Source organism: Theropithecus gelada, chromosome 14 (assembly GCF_003255815.1).
Source record: "Theropithecus gelada isolate Dixy chromosome 14, Tgel_1.0, whole genome shotgun sequence".
Classification (NCBI taxonomy): Eukaryota; Metazoa; Chordata; class Mammalia; order Primates; family Cercopithecidae; genus Theropithecus; species Theropithecus gelada.
This window is the reverse complement of record NC_037682.1, coordinates 12998230-13018011: the sequence shown is the minus strand read 5'-3', so window position 1 is coordinate 13018011 and position 19782 is coordinate 12998230. Positions and strand designations below refer to the sequence as shown.

At 52.8% G+C, this 19782-nt stretch overlaps 1 protein-coding gene across 1 annotated transcript in view; it reads right to left on the bottom strand.

The window, feature by feature from the left end:
• VWCE (von Willebrand factor C and EGF domains) overlaps positions 1-16112 on the bottom strand; it is a 38563-nt gene extending 22451 nt beyond the window's left edge. The window contains exons 1-9 of the mRNA XM_025357063.1: positions 15622-16112; positions 12351-12445; positions 12133-12222; positions 11668-11796; positions 7844-7960; positions 3643-3759; positions 2643-2771; positions 1668-2110; positions 1492-1585 (exon numbers count right to left, since the gene is read on the bottom strand). Coding sequence (XP_025212848.1) covers positions 1492-1585; positions 1668-2110; positions 2643-2771; positions 3643-3759; positions 7844-7960; positions 11668-11796; positions 12133-12222; positions 12351-12445; positions 15622-15731 — 1324 coding nt within the window. The 5' untranslated portion in view covers positions 15732-16112. The remainder of the gene's footprint in view (positions 1-1491; positions 1586-1667; positions 2111-2642; positions 2772-3642; positions 3760-7843; positions 7961-11667; positions 11797-12132; positions 12223-12350; positions 12446-15621) is intronic.
• Between the last annotated feature and the right edge of the window lie 3670 nt (positions 16113-19782).

Here is a 19782-nt window from a genome sequence, read left to right as displayed (position 1 = left end):
GTCTCACAAACTCACAACTGTCTGGAGGGCACAGCATTTTCTTCCCAGAGGGCAGGAAAGGCAGCCTGGGTTCAAAACCTGAGGCCAGGCGCAGTGGCTCACACCTGTAATCCCAGCACTTTGGGAGGCCTAGGCTGGCAGATCACAAGGTCAGGAGTTTGAGACCAGCCTGGCCAACATGGTGAAACTCCGTCTCTACTGAAAATACAAAAATTAGCCAGGCCTGGTGGTGTGTGCCTGTAATCCCACTACTGGGGAGGCTGAAGCAGGAGAATCGCTTGAACCCAGGAGGCAGACGTTGCAGTGAGCCGAGATCGCGCCACTGCACTCCAGCCTGGGCAACAGAGTGAGACTCCATCTTAAAAAAAAGAAAAAGAAGAAGAAAACCCTGGCCCTCCAGCTCCATTAACCAGCTTGGCCCTGGACATGTTCACCTCTCTGGTACCCAGCTGTCTTCACTGCAAAATGAAAACACCACCATGTACCCTGCAGGGAACTTGGAAGGATCCAACACCTGGGCAATAAAGTACCCAATACTTCGCACTCAGGACTCAGCATGTATCGGGGACATAACCCACAACAGTAACTAAGAAAATCAAGCCAGGCACGGCGGCTCATGCCTGTTTTTTTTTTTGAGCTAAGGTCTCGCTCTGTCGCCCAGGCTAGAGTGCAGTGGCACAATCATGGCTCACTGCAGCCTCAACCTCCTGGGCTCAGGTGATCCTCCCACCTCAGTCTCCCAGGCAGGTAGGACTACAGGTACACGCCACCATACCTGGCTAATTTTTTGTATTTTTTGTAGACACAGGGCTAGTCTCAAACTCCTGGGCTCAAGTGATCCGCCCACCTCCGCCTCCCAAAGTGCTGGGATTACAGGCTTCAGCCAGCATGCCTAGCCAAGAATCTGCATTTTAATAAGAGTCCCCTTGATCCAAGTGCAGAGCAAGTTTCGAGAAGCTCTGTGAAGGATCTGTGAAGAATTTGGGTCCCTATCCTTCCAGCAATGAGAAGCAAATGAAAAACCATCAGCAGATGGCGGGGGTAGTCAAAAAGGGGACAGAATTTAGAAACAATGACTGCTCCCCCTGTAGGAGGGGAACTGGGGCAGGAGAAGGGGACTGCACAGTGGATTTAAAGAGGCTCAATGAATGACTGAATAAATGAATGAGCAAATGAAGCTGAAAACAATGCCCGGAAGATGAAAAGTCCCCCTTGAGGGATATTACAGCATAAACGGGTGGTTCTCAAAGTGTGGTCACTAGACCAGGCACATCAGTATCACCTGGGAACCTGTTCAAATGCACATGTTCTGGCCCTATCCCAGACCTACTGAATCAGAAGCTCTAGGGACAGTGCCAAGGAAAGTGTGGCTTGGTAAGCCCTCCAGGAGATTCTAATGTACACTAATGTTAAAGAACAGCCTTTTGGCGGCAGGAGGGTGCAGAGAAAGGAAGAGGCAGGGCTATGTCCTTCCCTGGCACCAGCTCTCACCTGTGCATGATGGGCAGCACCCCCCATCTTTGGAGGGAATTGGGTGGGAACAAGCAGCTTCACACCTCACCTTTTCACAGGTCACCTTCCCATCCTAGAAGCACAACCAGGAGTTACAGCCATCACAAGGCCCCAGACTCCAGACCAAAGAAGTTCCAGGGACCCCTAGTACTCACCTTGCACCAGCACTGGGAACACCCAGGCTCTGTCCAGCGACTCCCTGATTCAAGCATGGCTCCCAGGTGCCAGCAGGGAGAGGGCCCTGCTGCCAGCCAGGGGGCCTTAGGGCCCCTGGGTGAGGAAGGGGTCCCCATCACTTCCCCATGAAGGAGTGAGGGGGGTCTGAGGTTCCCCAGCAGTGAGGCAGTAGGCACTGGGGTGGCCATCAGGGTGGACAGCAGCCACACAGGGGCAGAAGGGGAGGATGTGGGTAGTGGTGGGGTGGGAGATGGCAGGCGGGTGGTCCTGACTCCGGCTGGGGGCCCTGGAGCCCCAGAAGGAGGGCTATGTCCTGGGGACAGGGCAGGCCGGCCGGCCTCAGGAAGCAACAGGAGCATCTTGGACGGGTGTTGCCGGGGTTGCAGGATGGCAGATGGGGCCAGCACAGCTTTCGGGAAAGCTGAAACAGAAGCACGGAGGTCTGTTGGGGTGGGCAGCAGAGACAGGAGGCAAGGTTTAGGGAGACCTGGGCTCAGCTCCACCACAAGCCCCTGTTTACCCCCGTGGTCCGCGCAACATTCTACTATGTTTATGGGCACACTGTGGCCGTGCGACAGAGCGAACCACGGAAATGGTTGTCGCTGCAGCCCATGTTATTCTGACTCCTTGTTGGGTTTTATCCTTTCATCATTTGGGAAAAAACAGAAGGGCTGGGGAAACAGTGAAAAGAAGAGGGAAGAATGGATAAAGAAGTGGGAAAAAAAAAAAAAGCGAGGAAGAAAGGGGAGTGTTGGAAGTAACAAACAAGATGAACTGAAAACAAGGGCAGACGGAAATAAGGGGGCCTGGCGCCAGGTGGGCGGGGCCGGGGCAGGGCAGGGTCAGGCGCTGAGAGGGCCTGGCTGGGTGCCCAGAGGGCGTGAATGGGGAGGGGACACGCTCTGAGGGGGCGTGGCCAGTCGCCGACTGTAGGGAGGGGAGGGGGACCTCACCTTCACAGGACACGCGGTCAGCTCGGAGCCTGAAGCCAGGTCGGCATGTGCATAGGAAGCTGCCCACGGTGTTGTGGCAGGAATGGTGACAGACTCGCCTCTCCAATGGCCTCCGACACTCGTTTACATCTGCGGGAGAGCCTCGCTGCGGACAGCTGCTTTGTTTGGGGTACCGAGCCCTTCTTCCGCCCATCCCTTAGCTCAGAAGACTTGGGGAGTTTCCCTGCCACGTTCTTACAGGGTCCATCCCTGCCCCAAAGTGTGAGATGTGACTCAGGCAGTTGGGAGCGGGGCTGAAATCTAGTGCTAGTCTCGTTGATAGGTTCACATATCCAGCAGGCATTTAATGCGAGTATCAGACTCAGCCCCAGCACTATGCAGTGGTAATTAATTGCTGCCTGGTGGGGATAAATCCCGCTGAGAAGCTCATCTCCAAACCTTCCACCCTCCCGTTTTTCTTTCCGAAAAAAGTCTCAAAACTCACTGAGCTGCTCAAGGTAGGCTTCGGGACAAATACCTAACTCCGCTAGAACAAGGTCTTTTTTCAGGCCCATGGGACCCCACCTTCAGCCCATGAGCCAAGCTCAAACCAAACATGCCAATCCCTTTCTGGAAATTTCTGCTAATGGGCTGAGAAAACAGGGTCTCCTTCTAAACCAGAGGAACCAAGACATAACGTGCTTTATTTACCAAGGGGAGCAAAGGCAGCCAAGAAAATGGGTGAGCAGAGAGGAATCCTTGGGGTGTATCTGGGAGAGGAGCGGAAGAGAAACATAACAGGATGAAAGTGGCAAATGGCCAGGAAAAGTCCAAGACAGGGTCTTCATGCAGAGCCACGCCAACCCCAGGGACAGGCAGGCTCTGAGCAAAGGCTCAAGCCCCTTCAGGCTCCAGAGGACCAGAAGGTCTGATTGTTAACCTTCCCGGGTCCCTGGGCTCCCTGTCCATCTTCCTGATTGGCAGCCTAAGTGTGCAGACCACAGCGTCCTCCCCGCCTTACCTACACAGGAGTGCCGGTTGCCATGAAGGTGGAAGCCAGTTCGACAGGAACACTTGTAGCTGCCAATGCTGTTTTTACATCTCTGCTGACAGGGAGTCCCTAGGCATTCATCAGTGTCTGGCAGGAAAAGGGACAAGACTGGGGTTCATTTCCCCAAGAGAACTTTGGAAACATGTGGTCCCCTCTTCCTCTCTCATCTCCATCTCCTATCCCACACAGGGCTGTGGGGAACACCACCTTAGCTGCCACTCTTCTGCACTGCCCACATCCAGTCCTAAATACTCTCTGGACCAGCCCACGTCTCTCATCCTCACTGCTACCCCTTAGCCCGGCCACATTCATCTCTAGTCTGGAGAATAGCCACAGCCTCCAGTGTGTCTCTCTGTCTCTACCTAGGTTCCTTCAAGTCATCCTCTGCACAGCCTCCAGGATGTTCTGACCAAAGGGCACTTCTAATCAGGGCCCTCCCTGCTCAAAACCCCTCCGCTGCTCCCACGGGTCACAGACCTCATCTTAGGGTAAGACACCAATGCCGCCCCACAGCTCACGACGCCTTTGAACATAGTCCTGGTTGCCTTGCCCACCTCCTTCCTTGCCCCGACCTTCGCTCTGGCTTAAATTCTTTCATTGTTTGTTTGTTTGTTGTTGTTGTTGTTGTTGTTGTTTGAGACAGAGTGTCGCTCTTTTTGCCCAGGCTGGAGTACAATGGCACAATCTCAGCTCACTGCAGTCTCCATCTCCTGGGTTCAAGCAGTTCTCCTGCCTCAGCCTCGCAAGTAGTTGGGATTACAGGCACGCGCCACCACGCCTGGGTAATTTTGTATTTTTAGTAGAGATGGGGTTTCACCATGTTGGTCAGGCTGGTCTCAAACTCCTGACCTCAGGTGATCCACCTGCCTTGGCCTCCCAAATCCCACGCCTGGGATTACAGACGTGAGCCACTGCACCTGGCCACTGGCTTAAATTCTTGCCATCTTCCAAATGCACCATGCTCTTCTGGTGCTCCCCTTTTGCCCATGTTCTCTGTATGCCTGGAATGCCTTTCTCTCTTGTCTGGCTGGAAAACTCCTAGTCATACTTCAAAACTCAGGTTCAGTGGAACCTCCTCTGTAAAAGTTCCCTAGTGCTGTTTGAAATTGTGAAAAACTGGAAATAATCTCCATGTTCATCAATAAGAGAAGAGTTAGTAAACTATGAAATATTTGCACTGCAGAGTCAGCAGTTAAAAGGAACAAGGCAAGTCTATTTACCCTGATGTGGAAAGATCTTCAAGACCAACACTGGGTGGGGGTGGGGGGAACAAGCAAAGAAATGACTAGGTTCAAATCCCAACTCTGGCTGGGAGCAGTGGCTCATGCCTGGAATCCCAGCCCTTTGGGGGCCAAAGGGGAAAGGATGGCTTAAGGCCAGGAATTTGAGACTAGCCTGGGCAACACAGCAAGACCCCATCTCTACAAAAAAAAAAAAAAGAAAGAAAAAAAAACCTTAGCGCTAATGTGATCTTAAGCAAGTAACAACTTCCTTAAGCCTCAGTGTTCCTATCAATAAAATGGAGATAAATAATACCAACTTCACTGGGTAATTTTGAGGGCGAAAGGAGAAAATGCATGTAAAGTGCTTAGTCCAGGACCCAGGACCCGAGAGTTTAGCAACTATCGTATCTCTGTAAGTGCTGGTGTATGTACGTACACATCATGGGAAAGGGCAGTCAGGGCACACAGCAGACCAATGTCTGCGTGCTATGGACTAAACTCTGTCCCCTCAAAAATCGTGTTGAAGCCCTAACCGCCAATGTAATGGCATTTGGAAGATACAAAGATAAGTAGATAAGAAGATAATTAGGGTTACATGAGGTCATTAGGGTGTGCCCTATTGATGGGATTAGTGTCCTTGTAAGAAGAAACATGAGAGGCCTAGCTGGGTGGCTCACACCTGTAATTCCAGCACTTTAGGAGGCTGAGGCAGGCAGATCATTTGAGGTCAGGAGTTCGAGACCAGCCTGGCCAACATGGTGAAACCCCGTCTCTACTAAAAATACAAAAATTAGCCAGGCATGGTGGCACACACCTGTAACCCTAGCTATTTGGGAGGATTGGAGAATCGCTTGAACCCAGGAGGTGGAGGTTGCAGTGAACCAAGATTGTATCACTGCACTCCTGGGCGACAGAGGGAATGTCCTCTGTCCTCCTCCATGTCAAAAAAAAAAAAAAAAAAAAAAAAGAAGAAAAAGAAGAGATACCAGAGAGCTCTCTCTCCAAGTGAGGACACAGCAAGAAGACTACCTTCTGAAAGCCAGGAAGAGCCCTCACCAGAAACTGAATTAGCCGGTGCCTTAATCTTGGACTTTGCAGCCTCCAGAACTATGAGAATCAATGTCTGTGGTATAAGCCCCCAGCCTATGGAATTTTTTTTTTTTTTTTGAGACAGAGTCTCGCTCTGTCACCCAGGCTGGAGTGCAGTGGCGGGATCTCGGCTCACTGCAAGCTCTGCCTCCCAGGTTCACGCCATTCTCCTGCCTCAGCCTCCCGAGTAGCTGGGACTACAGGCGCCCACCACCAAGCCCGGCTAATTTTTTTGTATTTCAGTAGAGACGGGGTTTCACCGTGTTAGCCAGGATGGTCTCGATCTCCTGACCTCGTGATCCGCCCGTCTCGGCCTCCCAAAGTGCTGGGATTATAGGCATGAGCCACCGCGCCCGGCCCAGCCTATGGAATTTTATGATGGCCGCCCGAGCAGACTAAGACGTGCAGGCTATTCTCCAGGGAGAGCAGAGGGCAGCAGTGGGAAAGAGGGCCTGGGCTAGCACCACGGCTTTTTAAATTTTTCTTATAATTTATGAAAATGTCAAACACAAAGAAAATAATAATGTAAGATTCAGGGGGAGCTCACAATTATCCGCCTTGTGAGATTCTTTCCTTCCATAACACGTAAATAAAAGGCATTTTAAAAGAATGAGTAATAATTGTAAGATCTCTTATCCTGCAAACTGAAGAAGGATTCCTTCTCTTCCCTGGGTTTCCCCAACACTTATCCCTTATCCTAACCTTGTTCTTCCGCTCCCCACCAGACTTGGGGGATCCTACTCCCCAGGGTAGCTCCAGAGCCTGGGCCAGCACCGGGGCAGGTGAAACTGATGAATGAAGTCAGTGAATGACCCCATCCTGGTATGCCCCTCCCACGGCTCCTCTGGTCTCACAGCCTGAGTCTCTCCTGGCCCTCCCTCTTCTCGGTGGCCTCCTTCCCCAGGTTGGTCGGCCCACTCTGCCCTGGCTCTCCTTATGACCCCTCTTCCATCACCATCCCTTTATCCTGCAACAGCAGCAGCAGGTGCTTTGTTTTCTGAGACGAAGTCTCACTCTGTCATCCAGGCTGGAGTGCAGTGGTGCGATTTCAGCTCACTGCAACCTCCACCTGCTGGGTTCAAGCAATTTTCCTGCCTCAGCCTTTCGAGTAGCTGGGATTACAGGTGCTCGCCACCACACTTGGCTAACTTTTGTATTTTTTTTTTTTTTTTTTTTTTGAGACGGAGTCTCGCTCTGTCGCCTGGGCTGGAGTGCAGTGGCGCGATCTCGGCTCACTGCAAGCTCCGCCTCCCGGGCTTACGCCATTCTCCTGCCTCAGCCTCCCGAGTAGCTGGGACCACAGGCGCCCGCCACCTCGCCCGGCTAGTTTTTTGTATTTTTTAGTAGAGACGGGGTTTCACCGTGTTCGCCAGGATGGTCTCGATCTCCTGACCTCGTGATCCACCCGTCTCGGCCTCCCAAAGTGCTGGGATTACAGGCTTGAGCCACCGCGCCCAGCCAGATTTTTGTATTTTTAGTAGAGATGAGGTTTCACCATGTGGCCAACAGGCTGGTCTCAAACTCCTGACCTCAGGTGATCCTCCCGCCTCGGCCTCCCAAAGTGCAAGGATTACAGATGTGAGCCATCCCGCCAGGCCAGCAGCAGTCGTTAACCAACTGTTAGATGTGCTGGGATTCAAACTCTGACTCCACCTCTTACTAATGACTTGGCCTTGGGCAAGCCTCAGTCTCCACATCAGTCAAACAGGAACCATATCAGCATCTCCCTCAGAAGCCCGTGGTGAAGGTTCAATCCAGTGGCGCACAGAGCACACTGTGCTGGGCATGGCAGGGCTGAGTGTTCAATGTGGCATCCCCATTACCCCTCCCAGAGCAGCCGTTCCTTCTCTGCAGCTCACCTTGGCAGCTGTGGCGGTCAGCAGACAGCTGCATGCCCGGCCCACACTCACACACAAACCCGCCTTCCGTGTTCACACAGTGGCCCTCGCAAGAGGAGCTTACACATTCGTCAATGTCTGGAAAGAAGAGAAAGCACGTGTTTACACAGTGGTCCTCGCAAGGGAACTTACACATTCGTGTCTGGGAAGAAAGCACCCTTGCAGGCCGGGCACTGTGGTTCATGCCTGTAATCCCAGCACTTTGGGAGGCTAAGGCAGGCGGATCACCAGAGGTCAGGAGTTCAAGACCAGCCTGACCAACATGGAGAAACCCGGTCTCTACTAAAAATACAAAATTAGCCAAGCATGGTGGCGCATGCCTGTAATCCCAGCTACTTGGGAGGCTGAGGCAGGAGAATCGCTTGAACCCAGGAGGTGGAGATTGCGGTGAGCCAAGATTGCACCATTGCACTCCAGCCTGGGCGACAAGAGCGAAACTCCGTCTTAAGAAAAAAAAGAAAAAAAGAAAAGAAAGCACCCTTCCACAGCCCTATCTGAACATGACTGTGACTCAGGAACAAATCAACCCCACAAGGACCCTGAGCCCACACCAAGCCTGCCCTCGGCAGCGTGGAATCCCCACCTGCACCCCAGGAAGAAAGAGCAGACACCAGGAAGGTCACTGGCTATGAGGAAACCCCAGGAAGGAAGAGGCCAAGGGACTGGGGCCCCCTTCAGCCCATGGAGATCAGATGAGGAGAGAAGACGGACCCAACTGTTTCCAATGGCCCTGCCTGCAGGGCAGCCCCAAAGGGCCCTCAAAAGGGCAGAGGGCAGTAGACAGGGAGGCCAATTAAATAATCAACAGAGTCATTCTCTTAAAGGTTCACTGAGCACCAACTGTGTGCTGCAGACCAGAGTGGGGCCGTTGAGGACGCAAGTGTGAGTAAGACACAGTGCTGACTCCAGATGTTCACAGTCTGATAACACAGGAGCCAAGACAAACACCCAAGGGAGAACAGTGCCTGCTGGGGTGATATATGCCTCACCAGGGACAGACTGGCCCCAGCAGGCATGCCGTGGAAGAGTGACTGGCTGAGAGGACCAGGGGTATCGGGGGAGGGACTGCCCAGGTGAAGAAAGGGTCTGATGTGCTTCCAGGCAGCAGCTCCTTTCAAACTGTCCTGAGGCCCAGACTGGTTGAAGCTTGGGTTCCTTTCCAGGCAGCAGGAGACAGGACTGAAGATGTGAACTAAGAGGAGACTAAGGCCAGGCGCGGTGGCTCACGCCTGTAATCCCAGCACTTTGGGAGGCCAAGGTGGGCGGATCACGAGGTCAGGAGATCGAGACTCCCCTGGTCAACATGGTGAAACCCCGTCTCTACCAAAAATACAAAAATTAGCTGGGCGTAGTGGTGCGTGCCTGTAATCCCAGCTACTTGGGAGGCTGAGGCACAAGAATCGCTAAACCAGGGAGTCAGAGTGCGGTGAGTTGAGATCGCACCACTGCACTCCAGCCTAGCGACAGAGCGAGACTCTGTCTCCAAAAAAAAAAAAGATAAGACTAAGTTGTGGTGACTAAACCCAAGTAGTACTTTAGGAAGGCGAGCCTAGGGAGATGTTCTGATCTGAGGGATGACAGGAGCTGGGAGACAGATCTCCCCAAATCATGCTGCATGCGATCCCTTCCCTGCCAAAGATCTGCGGCGGCTTCTGAGGACCTAAGGGCTCAGCTCAGTCTACTCAGTCTGTACTCACTGTGTAGTGAGTCTCCCCACTGTGGCCCCCAAGCCCATGGGACACCCCCGCTCTCCTTATCCCCTAGTTAGCCTTCTACCCAGCATCTACCCACTGTTCCCAACAGCTGGACGGTCAAGACCATGCTCAACACTGCTAAGAAACCCACCCTGACTAACCCCATTCCACTGGGATGTCGAGTGGCTACAGTCAGTGCCACCCCGTCCTGCAAGTGCTCTGACTTTGTTCTCTGGCTTCTCCTTGATTCCGTTTGCCTCAGAAATAAGAAGTACATGCAGAAAGCGCCCCAAGGTGAACGGTATTCGGGAGCAGATAATTGCTTCCATTGTTTTTCCTATCTGGAGGAGATGCTGCAACAAGCAAGGAACTCCAAGACACCTTTAGTGAGACCCTCGGACCCAACAGCGTCCTTCTGGGAAATAATCAGAGAAGCCGACAAGAAGCCTCTTTATGGCAGCATTATTTATAGTGGTGAAACACTGCAAACCTCTTAAATAAGGGACAACAGACAAATACTTATTTCAGTTACAGCAACCACATATGTAACTGCTAAAAACAATTTTTTTTTTTTTTTTTTTTTGAGACAGAGTCTTGCTCTGTCACCCAGGCCAGAGTGCAGTGGCACGATCTTGGCTCACTGCAACCTCCACCTTCTGGGTTCATGCAATTCTCCTGCCTCAGCCTCCTGAGTAGCTGGGATGACAGGCATGCACCACCACACCAGCTAGTTTTTGTGTTTTTAGTAGAGACAGGGTTTCACCATGTTGGCCAGGCTGGTCTTGAACTCCTGAACTCAAGTAATCCACCCGCCTCAGCCTCCCAAAGTGCTGGGATTACAGGCGTGAGCCACCAAGCCCAGCGGAAAAAAAAAATTTACGTTGCAAGAAATTGTTAGTGATACCTACAACATAAAATAAGATAGGAGAAATAATAAAAACTACAGGTAAGATACAACCCCAATTTTATAAAGCATACATCTATGCATGCTTAACATACATATACACACACAAACACAGACACACCCAGGGAAAAGGGCAGGAAAAAAAACTAGATTTTAGTAACAAATATCTCCGGGTGGGGACTTCCAGAGAATGCTTATTTTCATTTTTCTCCTCTTACTTTCCAGATGTTCTACAATGAACTATCTCCTGATTTTCTATCAGGGGGAGAAACATTATTTTTACCAAGTTAAAACTCCAAAAAGGCTTTTGTCGCTCTGGAAAGATTGGCAAGAAACTGGTCACAGTGGCTGTTTCTGGGGAAGGTAACAGATTTTGTCCGTAGAAACGTTTTAAAAATCATAAACAAATAATACATTCACAAAATAATTATTGAGTTTAGCTTCCCTCATCTTTCAAATGTTATTTTCCCAAGAAGCCTCCCCTGGCCAACCCGACCGACTCTGGGTTCCATGCCCCTCTGTGGACCCTGGCACCTTGCCCTTCCCAGTTAAGGTCCCCACGACAACTGGGCTGTTCTTGTGCTGTTACTTGTCTTCCTTCCTCATATTCAGAAACTCCCTAACAGGGGCCGGGTGCGGTGGCTCACGCCTGTAATCCCAGCACTTTGGGAGGCCGAGGTGGGCAGATAACAAGGTCAGGAGTTCGAGACCACCCTGGCCAATATGGCAAAACCCCATCTCTACTAAAAACACAAAAATTAGCTGGGTATGGTTGCACTCGCCTGTAATCCCAGCTACTCGGGAGGTTGAGGCAGGAGAATCGTTTGAACCCAGGAGGTGGAAGCTGCAGTGAGCTGAGACCATGCTACTTCACTCCAGCCTGGGCAAAAGACCGAAACTCCGTCTCAAAAAAAAAAAACAAAAAAAAACCTCCCTAACAGGGACTGACTGTGGCTCCCATAACCGCAGTCCCTAGCTCAGTTCCTGCCCCTAAGATATATATATATTTGTAAAATAACAGAAGTGACACATTTCTCTTGTTTTTGTGTCTCTTTGCCCACTCTGATACATCAGAGCCTATCTTGGCTCAGCCTGGCTCTTGCAATACACTGGAGACCATCCTGGCAGGATGGGAAGGAGATATAATTCCCACAGTCCCCCTCCCCCACCACTCCCAGAGGTCTCACCTGTACACCTGATGCCAACAGCTGTCTCCGTCATCGAGAAGCCCACGGGGCACACTCGGGCCACCTCCTGACAGCCGCCATGGTTGCAGGTAAGGTCACAGCCGTACTCCCCACATGGTCCGTGGGTTTCTAGAGCAGGCATCGCATGGGTAAGCATGCACCCTGTGGCAGTCCCAGCCACCCCCACCTCACCAGGATCCTCCTGAATTCTGTTGGGAGGGTAGCTCTGAAGGCAAACAGGCCTGGGTTTAAATCCAGATCTGCCATTTACCAGCTGTGTGACCCGGGGCAAGACAATAACTTCTGTGTCTCAGTTTCTTCATCTATAAAATGGGCACAAAATGTCTACCTAATAGAGTTGTCTGAAGCTGAGATGCCAGGACCCATCTCAAGTGCTCACTGCCCAGCACATAACCTCAGTGCTCATTCATCTGTTCCCATCAGCCACTGCCCATCCCCAGTTACCTGGGCAGGTGGCCCCTTGCTCTCCATCCTGGCAGGAGCAGACGTTGGGAGCGATGCAGATGCCGCTCCCACAGCCGAAGGAGCAGAGGGCTGAGAGGAGAAGTGCAGGTGAGAGACAAGGGACTGGGGACCCCCGTCTGCCCCTCGGACAAGGGACTGAGGGCTGGCAACACACACTGCTGGAGGAGAAGGCTTGGGGCACAGGGACAAGCACTTACGCAGGGTGCAGTGTCCACCACCCATAGAGGGCGCCCAGCCAGGGCAGCAACCACTCCCGAACCCAGAGAGGCAGACGTGGGGGCCCAGCATGCGTCTGCAAGAGAAGAGAAAGCACTTTCCTCATTCTATACTAAAGGAGACATTGGTCAACAGGAAAGTCTCCCAGCCAGTCTGTAAGTCAATCAACGAACAGTTCTCAAGAACTGTCTGGAGGGGCAATGGGAAGTGCCAAAGAAAAATGACCCAGACAGTCTCTCCGGGAGGCAAGACAGACAAGTGTGAGACAATAGATACTGGCCTCCTACAGACATCTGCCACATGAACACACAGCAGAGTGGCCAGGAGAGGGGCCTCAGAGCTGAAGAAAGGCTGTGCAATGGATGAGGAGCCCCGGGGTGGCTGCCTCAGGACCTTTGCACTTACAGTTCCTGCTCTAAGAAAGGTTCTTACGGCCGGGTGCAGTGGCTCATGCCCGTAATCCCAGCACTTTGGGAAGCCGAAGCAGGATGACCATTTTGAGCCCAGGAGTTTGAGACCAGTCTGGGCAACATGGCGAAACCTCGTCTCCACAAAAACTAGCTGGGCATGGTGACGCACACCTGTAGGGTCAGCTACTTGGGAGACTGAGGTGGAAGAATGGCTTGAGCCTGTGAGGCAGAGGTTGCAGCAAGCCAAGTTGGTGCCACTGCCCTCCAGCCTAGGTGACAGAGCCAGACCATCTCAAAAAAGAAAGAAAGAAAGAAAGATTCTTCCTCAGACACACACTGGGCTCCCTCTCTCCCTTCACCCAGATCTCTGCCCAAGGCACCTTCTCAGAGAGGCCTTCCTTGTCGACCCTTACTTTGCTTTATTCTCCACAACATTTACTTCCTGGGACAATAGATTAGTTTTTAATTTATGAATTCATTGTCTCCCCTACAACTCCCTGATGACAAGGGTTTCTTATCTATTTACCCCAGCACCCAGAGCAGTGCCTGGCATATAGTGAGTGTTCAATAAATGGCTGTTGAGGGAAAGGTTGAGAAGGGCAATGGCATAGGTGACATCTCTGGGGTGGGTGTGGGGTCATCAGTGAGCCGCCCAAAACTGGAGGCAGTGGGGGTCTGTTCAACCAGGAATGAGGTCCAGAAAGGGTGGGAAGCCAGATGCATCCAACTGGTGCTGGGTGCTGAGTGAGGCGTGACCATACAGCCATAAACAAGCTACTGCCCCCGCCTTCAAGGAACGTAGGGCAAACCAGGAGCCAGATGATAACAGCAAGAGTGACAAATGCCATAATGGAATGGGCTGTGGAGCTCTGAGGAGGGTCGGGGGGTTTCCTGGAAGGGCAGCATCTAGGCTGAGGTCAGAGAGAAAACTTTGGGAGGCCAAGGCAGGTGGATAACTTGAGGTCAGAAGTTTGAGAGCAGCCTGGTCAACCCAGCAAAACCCTGTCTCCACTAAAAAAAAAAAAAAAAAAATACAGGCCGGGCACGGTGGCTCACGCTTGTAATCCCAGCACTTTGGGAGGCTGAGGCGGACGGATCACCTGAGGACAGGAGTTCGAGACCAGCCTGACCAACATGGGGAAACCTCATCTCTACTAAAAATACAAAATTAGCCGGGCATGGTGGCACATGCCTGTAATCCCAGCTACTTGGGAGGCTGAGGCAGGAGAACGCTTGAACCCAGGAGGCGGAGCTTGCGGTGAGCCGAGATCAAGCCATTACACGCCAGCCTGGGTGACAGAGTAAGATTCTGTTTCAAAAAAGACACGTGGGGCAGCCAGCAAAAGAAGAGGAAGGGAGAGGGTGTTCCAGCAGGAGAAACAGCACAACTGCAGGGCCTCGAGGGGGACAGAGAGGACAACTGCAACCAGCTGCAGTCATGGACTGGACAGAGGGTGATGAAATCCAGCCTGGTTTGAGCTTCCAACCCCACCGCAACAGAAAAGGGACAAGAAACCCCTTCCCAACGGTGTTCCACCAGTGTTGAGAGCTGAGGGAAGATGATGCTGTGAGGCAGGCACTTTGTAAAGCACCCACTCTGCGCTGCGCACCGCACTAGGCACTGGGGACATGGGACAAGGCAAACTTATCGCGTTCTTGGGGAGAAGAATCTGTGCCAAAATGTGACAAGTATTCCGGAAAAGGAAGCTCAGGGCGCCATGGCAGCACAGAAAAGTCTGAGGAAAGCTGTCCCTGGGGCCTTTTTCCCTCTCTGAGGTCATCACAGAAGAAAGGGGGGCCCTCCTGCTGGCGGGAGCTGGCAGTGAAGCCTCACCCACCCCCTTGCTGGAGTGATTATGGCAGCAGTCTGACAAGGAGGGGACCACGAGAATGAGCGGAGCCTTGGGACTCTCAGAAACTGACAGGCAGTGCCACCAAGGCGGCAGATAAAAGGGTGCCCAGGGAGGCTGATGGAGTCGAACTCTCAGGTGAGCCGGGACCGAGCACCCGCCAGAGCGCCCCAAGGAGCCTCCTAGGGCTGGTGACAGAGGGACAGGTGGTGGGAGTCTGTGGAACGCTGCGGCGCCGGGGCCGGATCTGAGCAGGAACTGGCGATGGCTGTGGAACACACGTGCGAGTTGCAAGCTTGGCCGGGCTGCCCCCGCTGCGCGCCCCCCGGAGGACGTGGCCACGGGCCAGGCCGCCCGCTGACACTGTGTTCCCTAGCTCCGAGCATCACGCACACACGCTCACCGCCCCGCCGCCGCAGTCCGGGGGAAAGCACGCGCGGAGGGCGGCATTCCTCGCGAAAGACGGCGGAGGGGCATGCACCCCCACCCCCCACCCCGCCGCGCGCGCACGCACAGACAGAAAACGAAAGGTGACCCAGAGACCCCGGCGGTTCCAAGGTCCACGACGTTCTTAGGGCCAAGACCTAGGGAAAGCCCCGCGCAGTGGGGGAGGCCAGGCGCTGCCCAGGCAGAGCCATGGGCACGCTGCGGGGTGAGCCAGACAGTCCGGATACCAGATGGCACGTCCTGGGCTCCCCTCTCCGGAGGTCCGCGCTCCAGGGCACATTAGGAGTCACCCAGCGCCTGGACCTCCGTCCCCCTTGGTCCCAGTCAGGACAGCCCCAGCCAGGGGCGCACGAGGAGCACCCGCCTAGAGGCACAAGTTGCTGTCTCTTTGTCCCGTCCCCGAGCTATGCCCGCGCTGATAGCACCCCAGAGGAAGCCCCGACCCGTGGCTGCCTGCGGCTGCTAGGCGCCCCTCCGCGCCTCTCAGCTGCACGCGGGTAGCGCTCTCCCGGGCGAGGGGGCGGGGAGGAGCTCGGGGCGCTTACCTCTCGGCCGCGAAGTGCCCGGGCGGCTTCCTCCCGGTGTAGCCTCGGGCTGGAGCCCCCGGCAGCAGAAGCGCGACACAGGCGGCCCGAAGAAGCAGTCCGGCCCACATGACCGGCGGCGGCGGGTCCCCCGGGCTGGGCTCAGCTCCTGCGCCGCGCGCGGGGGAGGGGGCTGCCGGCTCTCGCCCCTCCTCCTGGCGCCGCGGGGAGCGAACCAGCAATTCCCGAACTGGCAAGCGGAGCTGAGCAGGGGGGCTGGGGACGCCGAGAGGAGGGGCCGAGGGCCGCGATGGGACGCGGCGGACGGCTTTGGGGAGGGTCTTCGGCACCTCGAAGCGAAACACACAAAGGCAACGCCGTCCGCCTGCTGATGCCTCTCCGAGAGGCGCCGAGCCCGGGGCCAGGGCAAAGATCAGGGACCCCTGGGGGCGGGGTTTCGCCCTTGGCCCACACCCCCTGCCCGGGTTTGGGAGTCGGCTTCCTGCGAAGCGCTGACTGAGGGCGTCAGACCGAGGCCCCAGGAGGAAACAGACTTCAGGAATAAGGCTAGCGCCCGAGGCTGCGCGCCCCGGGCATGGCCCCTGTCGGTGGGACCTGAGACGCCTTGTTTTCATGAGGTGGGAACCGTGGAAATTCGAACCCAGGACGCCAGGTCGCTGCGCCGCTGGGCAGTTCTAGGCCTGCCCCCAGCCTGCCAGCAGGTCTGCACCCTAACACCGGAGTGCGTAGATCTGTAGGTCCAACCGCCCCCTGGCCGACGTGCGCTGATCTGTAGGTCCAACCGCTCCCTGGCCGGGGGCCCTAGCCACTCTTGAAGCCCCGGCCTCCTCTGGGCACCCAGGGGGCAGATGGCTGGCCTCCCGACTGCTGGTGGCAAGGCGATGAAGCAGCTGGCGCCGTTGGCAATGGAGAGGCAGAAGCAGATCTGGAACGCTCCTCTTTGCCCCTTCTGCAGCTGCCCCAGGCTGTGGTCAGAGACTGGGGGTCCGCGTAGGGATTTAGGTAAGGAAGGGGTGCGGAAATGGGTGCGTGGAAATAAAAACCATCCCGCTGGGAGAAAGCTGAAAGGATAACTGATTTTACCTTCTGCTCCATGCAGTAATCTTTCCCTTAGCCACTCACAATTAGTCAAGATTTTGCTTAAATACTTCCAGGGGTAAGAAACTCACTACCTGTTAAGAAGCAGCCCATCCAGTTTTGAACCACATGTGTTTTAAAGTGTCTTCACTTCCCAGCTGAACAATCCCAGGTCCTTTAGCCTTCCTGCTACCTCTGCCTTTACTGAGGTGCTTAACATTGGTGGCCACAAATGGACATGGCATACCAGCGGTGGCCTGGACTCATGCCTCCTTCCTGCAGACAACATATTTACTAATGCACCCTAATATTACTTTTGGCAACCCCATGATGTTAATTATGACACACTGAGTTTGCAGTAAAGAAAAACCGCAGGTGGCCCGGTGTGATGGCTCACACCTATAATCCCAGCACTTTGGGAGGCCAAGGCGGGTGTATTACCTGAGGTCAGGAGTTCCAGACCAGCCTAGCCATATGGTGACAGCCCATCTCTACTAAAAATACAGAAATTAGCTGGGCGCGGTGGCAGGTGCCTGTAATCCCAGCTACTCAGGAGGTTGAGGCAGGAGAATCGCTTGAACCCGGGAGGCAGAGGTTGCAGTGAGCCAAGATGGTACCATTGCACTCTAGCCTGGGTGACAGAGCAAGACTGTCTCAAAAAAAACACAAAAACAAAAAAAAAAAAACGCAGGCATTTTTTGTTGTGCTTTTACGTTATTTAAACACAAGCTGCCAAGTGGTCTTCCTACCTGAACCTGTGTGGCTACATTTTTGCCGACATTCACCTTGAGGCTTTATCTCACCTTGTTTGTTTTGGCCCATTTTCTAATCTAGTCAACATATTCTCAACAAGTAGGAGCCAAAATATTCTGTAATATAAGATGAATGCCACTTCCATCATATCCCTTCTGAGTTCCAAGGACTCTCAGAATCCTAAGGCATCTTTCTCTCTTTCCCCAAACATCTGAAGGTTGCACTTTCCCCCTCCACTGCCCCTAAACCACCAATGTCAAATAGGTGCTCTTTCTTCCTGGCCCTAGGGGAGCTACCCAAATTTTCAACAGGCATACACAGAACAAGTGTCCACATGACTGCCATATTTCATGCCATCTTCTTTCTCACACTCCAGCACACCTCAGCTACCTCTGTTCTTAGCTACATTATGGAGCCCCACCCACTCCACCTCACCCTGTAAAACTCACTCTCTGGCAGTTTGCTCCATATTGGCCAAAGAGCAGCTGCAATAGCTGAGATGCAACTTTGCGCTTGAAGAAAACCTACATCTACCCTAAGGAATTCAGGATACTTAATACATAGTAAATTCCTGTTAGTGAATCTCCAAATAACATCCAAACTGCCCTTGGCATTTCTTTCATTTCCCCATAAAGTTGTGGTGACCTTATGGCATTCACCTTGCTCCTATCAACATTTGCCCCTTTAGTTTGGTTTTTGTTTTTCTTGTCTTTTTGTTTGACCCTGAGGTTTCTCAGTTTGGACACAGAGTCTCTTACTATTGTTCAAGACTAGTTCAGGCATATCCCTTGATTGCAGTTCCTGTGTTCCTTCCCCACTTCTGTGGCTTGTGGTTTCTCGGTAACAAAAGGGACCCTCCACCGAGGGTGGAGGATCCAAGTTGTTGTTGGCTGCAGAATGACGGCCTCTGGCTTGTGATCCCTCCAAATGGTCATGTGATGAGTCAGTGTTTCTATTATTCTCCCAAAGGTCCCTTCGTGCAGAGGCCTGGAGTGATGCTAGCTCATCAGCGCCTACATGGAATGGAGCTGTTCCAGCTGGCTAGAGCCATGCTCCAAAGACAACCTTTCACCCTAGAGAGGTGATTAATGGTTTTTAAGAGGGGATGTGGGAGTATGGCAGCAGAACATCAGTTTCCGAAGTTGGAATTCAATCCCGAGTGAATATACCCAAGAGTGTATGAAACAAAAAAACAGCAAAACATAGCAAGGACTCCACAAGCCTCCAAATTCAAGACAAGTCATTGACAACCTTCTTCAATAGCAGGTCTCAGCAGCTGCAGGTCAGACCACGAAAGTGCCCCAGAATGATCATCCCAACACATTCCGTCTTTCTGATCATGACACCTTATAGTCAGCGCTCCCACCTAGGATTAAATTTTTACAATGTGGACACTGTTGCTTGCCTGCCTCATTAAAGCTGGCCTCTGGGGCCGGGAGGCCCTTTCAAATTCAAACCATGACTTTTAGAATTCAAATCACAATGTTAGGTTTCCAGTTCAAACTGTGGTTTTTGAGATGCTGATTATTTTTTGTTAAGACCTTATCCCCCACCCCCAGAACTCTCAGAAGAGTAAGGGGAAAAAAGGGTAGTAAAACACAAGGAATTCCTTCAGGGAAGGAAACTTCCTCCAGAAGACCCTCAAACCAGGGATGCTTCTTTGCTCTTTTCCTTTTAAGCTAGAATCTCTCAAAACCACAATTTGAACTTGTAACCACAATTTTCCTGACACTGTATCAAAGGCTGGTCTTAAAGGAGCCACCAATATGCCTAGGATCAACCCTACTCCACTGTGGGGACAGAGCAGCCTTTCTTCCCACTGGATCACTGGGAGAAATGTGGGCCCAGACACTGGCCCACCGAGCTGAAAAGAAGACAGGCTTTGTTTGCCAGACAGAAGAGTGAACCCCATATATGCCCTACTTCTGCTGTATTCTCAAACCGAAAGCACCAAATGGTCACTTGATTAGATCAGAGGAAACAAAATGAGGGTTCAAAGGGCATGTGGCAACAAGCAGCTGGAAGGCACATGAGAAGCTACTAGGTGGCCTGGGAGCTAGATGACTAGACACTGCACACACAGCTGGCTGTAAAACCAGGAAAGGCAGCCCAGGCCCAGCAGGTTACTGGCAGAGGCAAGTAAGAATCAAATGGTGTCAAGGACAACCAAAAAGACCAGTGAATTTCTAAACCCATCATCCTTGGGATCCCATCAAACAATCACGTGATCAAGAAGAGGTATACATGTCTTCACTTTCACTACCTGAAAAGAGTTGTTCTAACAGCAAGGGCAAGTGAATGCAACAGCTGCCATAAAGAGTAGGATACTGC